The sequence below is a fragment of the Scardinius erythrophthalmus genome, assembly GCF_964197995.2.
Source record: "Scardinius erythrophthalmus genome assembly, chromosome: 9".
Classification (NCBI taxonomy): Eukaryota; Metazoa; Chordata; class Actinopteri; order Cypriniformes; family Leuciscidae; genus Scardinius; species Scardinius erythrophthalmus.
The window spans coordinates 19144317-19156560 of NC_138229.1; the positions used below are offsets into that span (position 1 = coordinate 19144317).

Here is a 12244-nt window from a genome sequence, read left to right on the forward strand (position 1 = left end):
GCTTCCAATCATCTCTCCTGACCGATGCTTTTGGGAGTACACAGGGTGCTCTGTTCTCATTGAGGCATTCTGCTCTTAAAAGCATTATTCCTGATAGACGAAATTCAATTAAATGCTAATGAAGTGTTAGAGTACTTACCGGTGGAAGGCAATTGTGTGCTGTCAGACAGTTCGCCTGGGGTGATCCCCTAGCTCCTGAGCTGGGTTGTGGAGAGGAGTTGGCAGTAATGCCCTCTAAAATGGGATAAATTAAAACTTACCAGCCAAGGTCATGTGCCAGAAATGCAATAGGGGAAACAATAGGTGGTTCGCTCAGAGCTGGGGATCACCCTCCCCCGAGTCTGGAAATCTAGATCGATACCTGTACCCGAAGTGTCTTCAAAATGCTTTTGTTTTGGCATCTAATATACTGCATCGGGGAATGCATGCAACTATATATTCTTTTGCAAACTTGTACTAAATTGTTTCATTCATGAATCCGTTGAAATGGTTCTTTAGCCTTTAATTGAGTGTTGTGAAATATTTTTTATCTGTTTAGCTCAACATTCATCATTCATGTTTCCATGGCGACAAAATGTTTTTTAAACTATCGGTTAGATGCTTAATATCTGCTTATGTTGCAGTAAATTCAGCTCTAGCATAAATATGAGCTTCCTCTTCTAGAGGCACATTAAAGAAAGCGAACTGCTATCGCAGCCGCCTTAATTTCCTATCCAATCGACACTCGTTAATTGCGATGAATTAAAAATGCAAATTAGTGACCAGATCTTTGATTAACTTACACAAGTTCCTTGTTGGTTTGTTAATGTCCTCAAAGATTTATGATGTTGATGCTCTTGTACCATAAAACATCAGGAGACACAATAATTAATCTTAAATGCTAAAAGGACTCGCGCTTTAATTACTCTTGTTCTCCTCCTCTCTGTAGCATTGTAGCATTTGGTCTCCTCACTTCTTAATGGTAAATGTATTATAATATACAAATTACATGCTAATTAGATGGTGCAAAGCTTAGGGATTCAGTCATTCTAAAATTTGCATATGAACTAATTATCTTTCATTAAAGCTGGCTAATTACAAATTTGAGGAGGACCTGGAATGAAAATGCAGCGCTCCTTTGTCCAGACAGTGTTTTCATGTCTAATTAGACATTGGATTGTTTGTGCCTATATGATTATTCGGAGAAACTGTGATCAAATCAGAAAAAATAATTTATACAAGTTAAAATTTCATTTTTGATATTCATTACAAACGCCCTTGAGTGAATTTCATGGTGCTTAGTATGTGAATGGCAACAATAAAACAGTCAACTCAGCTGATGATCAACTGCACCATGTGTCTGAACAGGTATGCTAAATTAATTCTTGAAGACTGAATTGAACTTGGCATTAAAAGTAATGCATATCTAAGCACAAAGAAGTCCAAATTAATAGATGTGCCAATCATTTGTCTCAGAGGAGTTTTGCTGTCCACATAATAGATATGACTCTTACATCAATCAGGTATTAATTGCTTTCACGTCTCATATAATGAAATGACTGCTAAAGGGCATAGGCATAGTTCTAAAATGGCTTTTGAAACCCATTTTTAAAGACTTTTGTTTAAGATCCCCACTTCAGTTTATCTGATATCTCAATATAGCCTTTCTTAAATTGTTACTTAAAGGTCTGAAACATTAAAGGGCAACTCTGGTATCACGTCCAAAGTGCCTGTTTACAGAGGCATGTCACATGTGAATACTTTATATATATATATATATATATATATATATATATATATATATATATATATATATATATATATATATATATATATATATATATATATATATATAAAAACATACTTTTTATTACTATGGGTGCTTTATCAACAAAAAGTGTGCTAAAACCGATGCCAGTTGCTTTCAAATGATTGGGTCAATATTATTTTTCCATCACAAAATACAGCTCTGCAAAAATGCATGATTACAACAAATACGAAAAAAGAAAAGAAAATGTAACACCTCCCCCAAAATAAATAAAATGAATTTTGAGAGGTTCATGCATTTGAGCTTTAGGTGATCCTGCAAGTCAGCACCGACTGCCCTCTGCAGCTAAAATATTGTTGTGATGGGAACTAGAAGTGCTGTCATTGGTGTTTGATCAGGCCTTGAAACAGGTTAAACTGGCTAGAGAGACAAGTGTGATGTTTTTACATTTGCTTTGAATTCTGCTCTTCATCCTTCCATTTTTCTGTATTGACATAAATATTCTAAAACATTATTTTGTTATTATGAACAGAATGAAAAAAAAAAAGCCTCAAGTGAAACGAAATGACAATACACTGGAAGCCCTTTATTTGATAATCATCTCTGGCAAGCATCTTCCAAACAATTTCTTTGTACAATTTATACAGTATTACAAAATCAGAGGTAATATTTACAGCATTTACCTTTGCATCATCCATGTTTAAATGTCTGAAAAGCATGCATAGGAGTAAAATTTGGAAATTATTCATAGCCAATATTTTTTTAGTCTAATATTTAACATTTCAGCATGTAAAGCACTGTTATTTTTGGCATTTGACATGAGCTATTTGAAGGAGTACAATAATGGTGTAACACAAAGCTAGGCTACAGAACCACAACAATGGTTGCACAACATCCACTCACGCTATATACACTTACGTTTTAGTCTTTAAATGAACAAAACTTTATGGCAAAACACTATAAACTGCATATTGTTAGTTAAAACTGGCAGTGCACTGGGGGCAAAGAGGCAAACATTTGGTTAAATCCCTTTTCAAACTGTCAAATCAATCACCACAGACTTGTTAAACCAATTCTTATAGACATACATTGGGCTCCAAAAGTCTGAGACTTCAAGTGAAATTGCTTCTATTTTGCATTTTTAATATTTAATACAACATTTTTCATTTAAAATTATATTACGAGCATTATATATATATATATATTAATAAGGATTCCTTATTAATAATTTTTTGTTATAAAAAAATAATCAATGTGCTCTCAGACTTCTGGACCTATATATATGAATATATGGCTAGATAAAACTAAAAACACAGAAATATAATGTATTCATCTAATTTCCTTTCCCTAAAAAAGCAATGTATATTTTACATAGTTCATGTAAGTAAACAAATGCACGTCTATAAAATATAAAGCCAACACTGTCAAGTTTAATCCCATACATAAACCAAAAACAAAGTTCATTATTCAGAAGCACCATATGTGGCTCTAGATTCTGAACTACTTCTGGATTTCAGAGGAAGTGCAGAACGACAATAACATCACCCCAAACGAACAGGCATGGCTAAATCAGTGTTTCTGTTTGTTACAGAAGTACATGGCCTGCAGAAGAACACCTTAAATCCCACCAGAATGAGTGCAAACATAAATGGACAGCTCATGCCATGTCTCCGGTAAAGGATGCTGGTGTGATAGTGGCTTGGCCACTGCGGGCCTTCAGAGACCTGCGGCTGCTGAAGCTGGACACGTGTACAGCTCGACTTCCCCGGCACATGGCAGTGGGAGACAGGAGGGAGGGAGAGGAAGGGGACGAGGAGGAAGAAGTAGAGTTTGGAGAGACGGCGGAGGAGGAAGAGTACGAGCTAGAGGGGGATGAGGATGAGGAGGAATAAGAGCAGGACTGGCCATTTTGAGTCTGCGGAGGGAGGGTTAGGTTTTGACCTTCAGAACACAGAGAAGGCTCGGGAGACTGTGAGGGCGAGACGGGTCTACAGCTGGGCCAGCTCAGACTGAGACATGGGATTGAGGACTTAGAAGAAGAGGAAGAGGTTTGGTTAGTAAGCTTAGACGTATTCGAACGAGGAGCATGGGTCGAGCTATGTTTCCATGAGCTAGGTATAAAAGCTGGGATCTTAGAAGCAGGCAAAGCAAGGAAAGCATGTTTACTATTCCCACCAGCTTTCATAGCACTCCCGTTAGCCTGCAAACAAAGATGCCGGAAGACATGGAAAGTCAAGTAGGATGATGACACATACGTGAAAATATAGAGCTCTATATTCCCTAAAAATAGTCTACATTACAATACAACACCAACAAAAATATTACTCTTGTAACAAAAGGCGTAATCTTGTCTCTTTTCTCTCACAGTTTGAGTAACACATTAAACAATAAAGAGAGAAAAGGGAATAAAAGGATGAATTTGGCCACCAGACCGAAGAGGCCAGAGGTTCTTCAAAACGTCTTCATAATCCAAAGAAATGGAAATATAAACCATCACTCCCCAAACAACACAGTGGGATTACAATCTAAGATCCTTTGTGTGTGTGTTTTTATGGGTGATTTTTAGATCCTGTATAGCTTAACTGGTAGAGCATGGTGCTAACAATGCCAAGGTCATGGGTTAGATTCCCAGGGAATGCATGGGTTGGTTAAAATAAAGAAGTATATCTTAAAAGTGTCTATATTTAAATGATAACCATGCACAAGGAATTGGTTGTGATAAAGCATAGGGGAAGAGTCATATTTGATCCGTGTGTGTCCACAGTAAAATTACTCAAACACATTTCCCGTCTGTGTCTTCATGCCTTACACTGGCTGCCCTACAGTAAAACTACCTGTCGGAATTGCCTCTGGGAGTCCTGGAGCTTTTGGGGCTTTCCGGGTTTTTCTGCACTACCTGGCTGCTGGCGGGACTTGGGCGAAGAAATCCGACTCGAAACAGGAGAGTCATCAGAGTTCTGCAAAGATCGACAAGGAAACAGCGTCAGAGACAGACTGAGGCGAATGACTACTACACATCAGAATGAGGACAGAGCTTTTAAAGATTTCTTATTTGTAGACATGATTGGGGACAGAAAAGTACAGGAAGCATGCTCAAATGTACAACCAATTTCCCAACCGCAGCACATGCACATTATTAATCCCACAATAAATCAGGGAAAGTCGGCAAAGATCAGACAGAAACGGTTCATGGGTTCAACCTCAATGAAAGTAGACAAGAGTGGTTTGAAAAAGAAGGACATCAAGTACATAATCATGTCCACTGAAATCACGCAGAGCCCTCAAAACAGAGTATTCCCAAGTGAGTTCACCAGAAGACACCTATGAAACACATTTACAGTTGAATAAAGTCAGTGGTTAGAAAGTCAGGCTCTTAAAGCAAACCCAAGCCACCAGCAGAAGGGTGAAGAGGAGTTGAGAAAGACCTGTATACTGCTGGAGGAACTGGAGGTGGACGTGCTTGAGGAGGATCGAGACTGTGTTTTGGATCTCTTTTGCAGTGATGACGTGTGGGGTTTGGGCTTTAGAGGTGCCGGCCTTTTTGTGGGACTGCCGTCCTCCGGTTCAGCATGACTGGCAGTTCTCTTTGCTTTTGATTCTTTTTTGCGGGAGACTTCGGAAACCACTGTAGGTCCAATGTCACTTATGGTACTTTCTAGCTGCTTAATGGTCTGGTCAAGGCTGTCTAACGTTTCATACGTAGTCTTACGGAGTTCCTTGGTTCTGTCTTTGGTGCTCTGTGATGTGCCAGTCTGGTTTTGTGATGAAGACCTAAGGCTGGTAGAATCCGAGTCTGCGTGGGACTTGATCTCAAACCTTTTAGCTTCTTTGAGCACGGTCACGGTTCCATCTGGTTCCTCTTCATCCTCGTAGACAACAACCTGCAGTGTCTTTTTGCCAGTTTTTTTACCTGTACGAAGGGCCTGGCCAATAGCTGCAAGCTGCTTCTTGGGGAACTTAAACTTGAATTTCTTTTTCACATCTTTAGAAGATTCTGTCTTGTCTCCTTCCTCAACGTCAAGAGCAGAACTCTCGAAGGAACTCTGCTGTTGTAGAGCCCCCGAAGCACTGCTATTTCTCTGACTGTTCACACTGTTCTCAGTTCTGCACTGATCTAGAACGTTATTTTTAGGTGTAACCTGACCAACCTGACTCTCTGAGTTGGCCTCTGCTTCCACCTCCTCCTCATTCTCTTCATCGATCCTCTCCTCTGACAGCACCCTCTCCAGCTCTTCTTCACACTCAAAGACGGTGGACAGTCGCTTGTAGGCCTGACAGATATCCATTGGCTCGTCAAAAATGATGATAACCGGCTTCTTGTCATATCCAGAGTCCTCTGGGCCAGATAGGGTTGGTTCTGAGCCCACTTTAAGAGTCTGGACATCCGTGCCCTTGCTGTCTACCAGCTGTTGGTACTCTCCTGTCGACAGAGCCTGAACCTTGTTTTTAGTTATCCTAAAGGCAATGTTATTTGGTGGAGGAGGACCTTCTTCTCCTGGGAGGTCTGGACTTAGACTGGCATCCTCAGTGTATATGTCCTGACTTCTAGATGCTCTCTTTGTCACTTCCTGCCCATTCTCATGGTCATTCAGCTGTGTTGAACATGAGGCATTAGTTTTTGGCTGATGGATCGGTGAGTGATTTTGAGGTTCAGCACTCTGAGGACTTTTGCTAACAAGTGTAACTTCAACTGTGGTTGCGCGATATCCATGCTTTATTGACTTTTCCAGAACAGGTGCGACTTGGTCAGAGGACGTACACAGTATCTGCTGCTCTAACTTCTCAACAGGTGAAACTTTCTCAGAGGGTGTGGGATCTACCTGCTTTAGGGACTTCAGGACCAATTCAGGACTCTTAAGCTCTTTTCCAACTACAGGGCTGTTCTTTAGAGAGTTATGTGGACCAGAAGACACCTGATGAATATAGTTTAGCTTGCTTTGGACCTCCTTGACTGATTGGCTTGACTGAAGTGAAATTACAGATAAATCATCTGATGTTAACAATTTTTGCTGCGAGGAAAGGTCTGAAGCATTCTCAGGTGCAACCTTTGAAGTAGAAAATGTTGCTTCCTTGGGCTCCTTTAGGTCATCTGGCCTATAGGTGCCCTCATTTGATGTCTTTGACGTTCCGGTGATATAATACATGACCTGACAAAGAAATCAAGAATTCTTTGGACTTCAAACAACACATTAAAGACAGAGTGAGCACAATTTCTAACACTTAAATCTCACATAAAACTAATGCAAACAGTAAAACAAATTATATTTACCCCAGGTGATGCAGTATTCTCCCTACTTTCAGATAGTGCTCCTTCTTCAGATAGATGAGTGGTGGTCTGCTAGGACAATTGGTTAGTACAGAGTCATTGCATTACACTGTGACAGACCTTTATTTACACTCTCAAATTAATACCCAGCTAGTCAGTACAATGCAGAGAGACACATAAAAAAACCCCAGATCAATGGCGCCATCTAGAGTTGTTTAGCTTTCATAAAGAATCTAAACATTAAGTCTCATCCATAGTTTGCAAACTACAATATGCTGTCAAGCATTGCTTAAAAATAATGTTTTTATTGTGACTAGACAAGGAGTAGTGAAATGTTATACATAGCATTTTCCATGCAAAGATGTTTGATGGTGATAGAGGTTACTGAGAAATACATGCTTGAATTTGAGTGTTTTTTTTTTTTTTTACAAAATATATTAGTGGAGAAAGTGACTTGCATCTAGTCTTTGTATAGACACTCTGCTTCTCCTGTTTTGAAAACCCTGACACTGTTGGCCTGTAGGAAAAAAGTATTCTAAAAACTAAAGTTAAACACACACATACAAAATAAAATATTTGGATATTTACATATATTGTTTATATTATATCTTTATATCTCATTAGAATGGCTATTCTGGCCCTTTTTGAAAGTGGACTCTGAATGCTAAAAAAAGGAAAAGGTCAGAAGTCAGAGTGTTCTGAATGGCCTTTCCACCACCCCAGTCACTCTGACCCACACAATCTTATACAGCTGTATCTATTAGCATTCAGCAGGAGAGTGTGAGTGACAGACCAGTGTTAGACACACAATCAAACATATTACACCCTCTCTTGATGAGGGGCTACGGTCAGGCATTGACGTTCGTCAGTATGTCAGTATATCAGAATGGGTTTTGTGTATTAGTGTCAGCAGAGCGGGAGGTTATGGGACACGATTGCACATGTGAGTAATGCCATGAGACTGCCACGGGGAGTTAGCACTCATCACATCCGTTACCTTTGTGTGGTAAGACAGGGAAAGCCCTGGCTCCATGTCACTGTCAGAGGGCTTAGGGGTTGTGAGATCAACAATGTATTTGGGCTGTAAATCTTTAATAGTGTACTTCTGAAACACCTGAGGAGGGGTAAGGGTTACGGGTATTAGAGGTGCCATGTCTGGTGGAGTTTTCCATCCTGCGTTTGTGTAATTATGTCACAGCAGAATATATATAGTGTATTTACATTGTCTTACTTTTTATTTTTATATATAGTTTTTACACTGTTACTTTTTATTGCTAATTAATAAAGTCATGGATTCATGATGACATCAGATTCATAGGAAATCTTACCCATTCTCAACAATAGAGGGCAGCACACTTCAAACTTCTGAGAGAGCCAATACACCATAGTGCCCTCATTTTGAAGCTTTTGTGTAAATGTTTACATTGGTGGGGCAACCATTAATGTTTGTATGGTCTCTATATTTGTCTCTTAGCACCTCTAACATGTCTCAACTTCCTGTGTGTTTGGTTCTTCTATACACGTGTTTGTAAAAGAAAGTGTACGTTTATGTCTTTGTGTGAGTGGCTCCTGTGAGGACGATTGTGGTTTGCTCACCTGTAGCTCAGCCATGATCTTATCTCCTTCATCCTCTTCATCTTGTAAGGTGGAGGTGTTGACAGGAGGGGTGCGGGGCTTGGGCTTGACCTCTGGGGGCACACGCAAGGGTTTGGGCTGCGGGGCCTCCTCTTCACCCTCCTATAGCCAAAACAACCAGTCGAGTGTGACCGACCCTCACCCTCCATTATGTCTCTCAAAACAACAAAAGCAGCTGGAATCTCTACTGTGATTTTCCGTCATTATTATTCACAAAAACAGGACGCAATGTGCAGCGCACGGCACACCCATGCAAAATATAGCACAGTGTGATTTCAACACGTAGTAGGTACGTCGCATGTTAGATGTGCTGTTTTCAAATAATAATTATGAAAAATGTCATGTTGACTGGGAATGCGGCTCAGCAAGGCCTGAGTCGCATGGATCTTAATTAGAGTAAGCTGAAATAGCACACGCACCTGAGCACTAGTGGACTCTTTCCGGCTGGTGTAGATAACCTCTCCTGAACGTCCAGTGGTGAGTCCAGTTCCAGAGGGGTAGAATCTGCGTGGAGGGGGAGGGGGAGGGGGAGGCGATTTGCTGGTCGTCTCAGTGTTGGGCTTCACTTTGTCAACACTGGCCCTGTGGGGCTTTTCTATGGTCGGCTTCTGTGGCCTCTCCAAACTGGTCTGGACTGGTTTATCTGCTTTGGGTCCATCCTGTGGTGCGGCTTCTGTTTGAAGATAAAAAGCGCCTCATTAATCCTGCAGTTTAGATTAAGCTCGAATCAAACACACCTGAATCAGCTAAAACAAAGATTATTTAAAAACTCATTAAAACAACTGGGAGGTGCAATGCAATGTAAGAAAAAAAAAAAAAAAAACTTTTGTCAGCCAAAAAACAAAACAAAAATTAGTGGTCCAACACACATGCAGAAAACAACAACAACATAAAACAGGAAATTATATCATAGAGAGAACCCCTGCAGACTCTCAAGACAAGTCCCAAGACAACTCAAGTCAAGGTGTTTTGAAATATTATATAATTTGACCTTTTAATGACAAGGCAGTTCAGGTTGTAAAATGTCATGTGGTATGAATCTGCAAAACGTAACAATATTTATGAATTAATAACTAATTAGGATTAATTAGGATAAGATTAGGATGATTTTAAGGGCCCTGGTCAGACAGGGGGCCCATTTGGATCTTTTTGAAAATAATGTGATTTTGTAAATTATGAGGTGTTAATCACACCTCTTCATGAATCACACAAATGACTTATTTTGGATTCAAAGTGGTGATTTTTGCAGAAAGGTGACACATTTGCAGACCTACATTTAGAAATCAAAATAATTCTTTAAATTTAAACTAAATTCTCAAAGAAATTGGCAGATGTCTGTGTATCCTTTCCTTTATCATGGACACTCTTATGTAATTTACCCAGATCCCAGTTTTGTGTTATTTATGTCCTACAATCTGAATGAATGGTTTATATGCAGATACACATGAGTGGACAGACATACCAGGGAGCGGAGACACAGGAAGTGGAGAGTCCACCTCATCTGGCAAGATGGGTGTTTGAGAGAGGGCGCTGTCCACCTGGCCGCTCAGCTCCAGGTCAGGTATGGCCTTCATAAGGCTGGCCTGGGTCTGCTGGAGGATCCTTTCCATTTCCCTTTCCGCTTCTGGTCCAGCAGAGTGAACCGTGTCCTCCCGTTTTGAAACCTGTGGAGAGCCCAAAAGAAGTCGTTGTTTGTTGCAAAAAAGTATATTTATGCCAGTCTACCAATCTTAATCAATCAAAAGTGAAAGGCACAGTTGAGCCTCACCTCTTCAGGCATGGGCCTGCTTGTGTTGACAGTGATCTCCTCCGCTTGCAGTGGAGATGAGGAGGATCCACTTGTGCTGATTACAAGCACAGCTTCCTGGCCCTGCGGAGCTGCTCTCTTTCGCAGGGCAGGGCTGTTTTCTCTGCTCCTGGGACTGACCTTCGCCACAGTGGGGGAGTCCCTGCCATGGGTGGGTGTGAGGGGGGGACTGGAGTGGTGTGCGCTGACGGGAGCTGTCTGAATGCGGTGCACAGTAACAGGAGGAGAAGATGGCATGGGTTCCGAGCAGCTGATTTTGGCAGGTGATCTTGGTTGAGGGGTGGGGGACTCATGAACAGGTTTTGGAGATCTGTACTCCTCCACAAAGGAAACTGAATTAGTAGGCAATGCCTTCACTTGGACTGGGTCAGAAGTGTGGTTGTGGCTCTCGGTGGCATATCTACAGGAAACAGAAACCCTAACAATGAACCCTTCAAACAACTACAAAGCTCTAAAGGGATTTAATATTCAAAGTGGTTCACAAGTTGCACCTTCTCAGTCCACTGAGTGTGTCAGTCAGAGCTTTGACTCTCTTCAGCATGCTGTCCATTTTGTGAGGCTCCTCCTTCAGAAAGCGCACCGCCTCCACCTCCACCCGCAACACGCCACGCATTTTCATCTGCAGGGCTGGGAACTCTCCTAAAATGATGCAATTCATTAGTTTACAAGAGAAAGATCTACACTGGTGTTCAAAAGTTTGGGGTCTGTACGATGTTTTTCAAAGGAGTCTCTTATGCTCACCAGGGCTGCATTTATTTGACCAAATTTTCTTTTTGAAATATTGTTACAATTTAAAATAACTGTTTTCTAGTTTAATATATTTTAAAATATAATTCATTCCTGTGATGGCAAAGCTGAATTTTACATAGACGGTATATAACAGCCATTACTTTAATCTTCAGTGTCACATGATCCTTCAGAAATTAACGGTTATGCTGCATAATATTTTTGTGGAAACCTGTCATGATCTCAGCCTGTGTTACCCTGGTCTTGTGTGGACTTGTATGTTATTTCCTGTTCTTTGCCATGTTTTGTAGGTTTTTTTGTTTGTTGATAAGTTCTTTGATTATTCCCAGGTGAGCCAATTACACCTTATATATTTAAACCCCAGTGTTTCTTGTGTTCCTTGTCAAGTCTTGTCCTTCATGACAGTGTGTTTGGTGTGCTCATTCTGTTCCCTGGTTCTCGTGTTTGATTTATCAGTTTTGCCTGAATTTACTTTTATTATGTTTGTTTGAATAAATATTTGCTGCATCTAGATCCTACTCGCTGTCGTTACTCTTGTTAAATCGTGCCACAATGTTAGATCGGATGGATCTCCACGTCAGAAATATCAAATATATTAGATCCGACCCCGGATGCCGAATTCCTGCCAGAAGATATAAGTCTTTTTTAACTGAGAAAGCCAGGGAAGAGCAGAAGCAGAAGTGATGATAATAAAAAGAGCAGAGTTTATTGAATAATCTTAGTTGCGTATGTTTCAATGGTCAGACTTTGTCTAGATGTTACACTACTCAATGCTCTGACTTCATCTGACCAGTACAATTCCAACAAGTGTTATTATACCAAGGGAAAAACAATGGAAATTAAACTACTGCTTCACAACATCGTCATGTGACGTTAAAAACCTTGAAATGGAGACATTCTCTTATCTCCAACTCGTGAAGCAAATATCCCTTGAAACCACACGATCATAAGATTTAACAACAATAGAAAAGAAATAAGTAATATATAATATAAATGACATAAATGAAAAATAATAATAATGAAATAATTAAATTATATTAAT

At 40.2% G+C, this 12244-nt stretch overlaps 1 protein-coding gene across 8 annotated transcripts in view; it reads right to left on the minus strand.

Annotated features, from left to right (window-relative positions):
• Positions 1-2318: 2318 nt before the first annotated feature.
• The window catches only part of LOC308696313 (sickle tail protein homolog), a 65013-nt gene continuing 55087 nt past the window's right edge, over positions 2319-12244 (minus strand). For 5 of the 8 annotated variants that reach the window (XM_081374865.1, XM_081374867.1, XM_081374868.1 and 2 more), the window contains 10 exons: positions 10947-11094; positions 10417-10855; positions 10111-10312; positions 9068-9321; positions 8610-8750; positions 8011-8127; positions 7017-7082; positions 5173-6894; positions 4582-4704; positions 2319-3947 (listed from right to left, as the gene is read on the minus strand). In XM_081374865.1, coding sequence (XP_081230991.1) covers positions 3405-3947; positions 4582-4704; positions 5173-6894; positions 7017-7082; positions 8011-8127; positions 8610-8750; positions 9068-9321; positions 10111-10312; positions 10417-10855; positions 10947-11094 — 3755 coding nt within the window. In that variant the 3' untranslated portion in view covers positions 2319-3404. The remainder of the gene's footprint in view (positions 3948-4581; positions 4705-5172; positions 6895-7016; positions 7083-8010; positions 8128-8609; positions 8751-9067; positions 9322-10110; positions 10313-10416; positions 10856-10946; positions 11095-12244) is intronic. The other 3 variants (XM_081374871.1, XM_081374866.1, XM_081374872.1) reach the window with 3 other exon arrangements.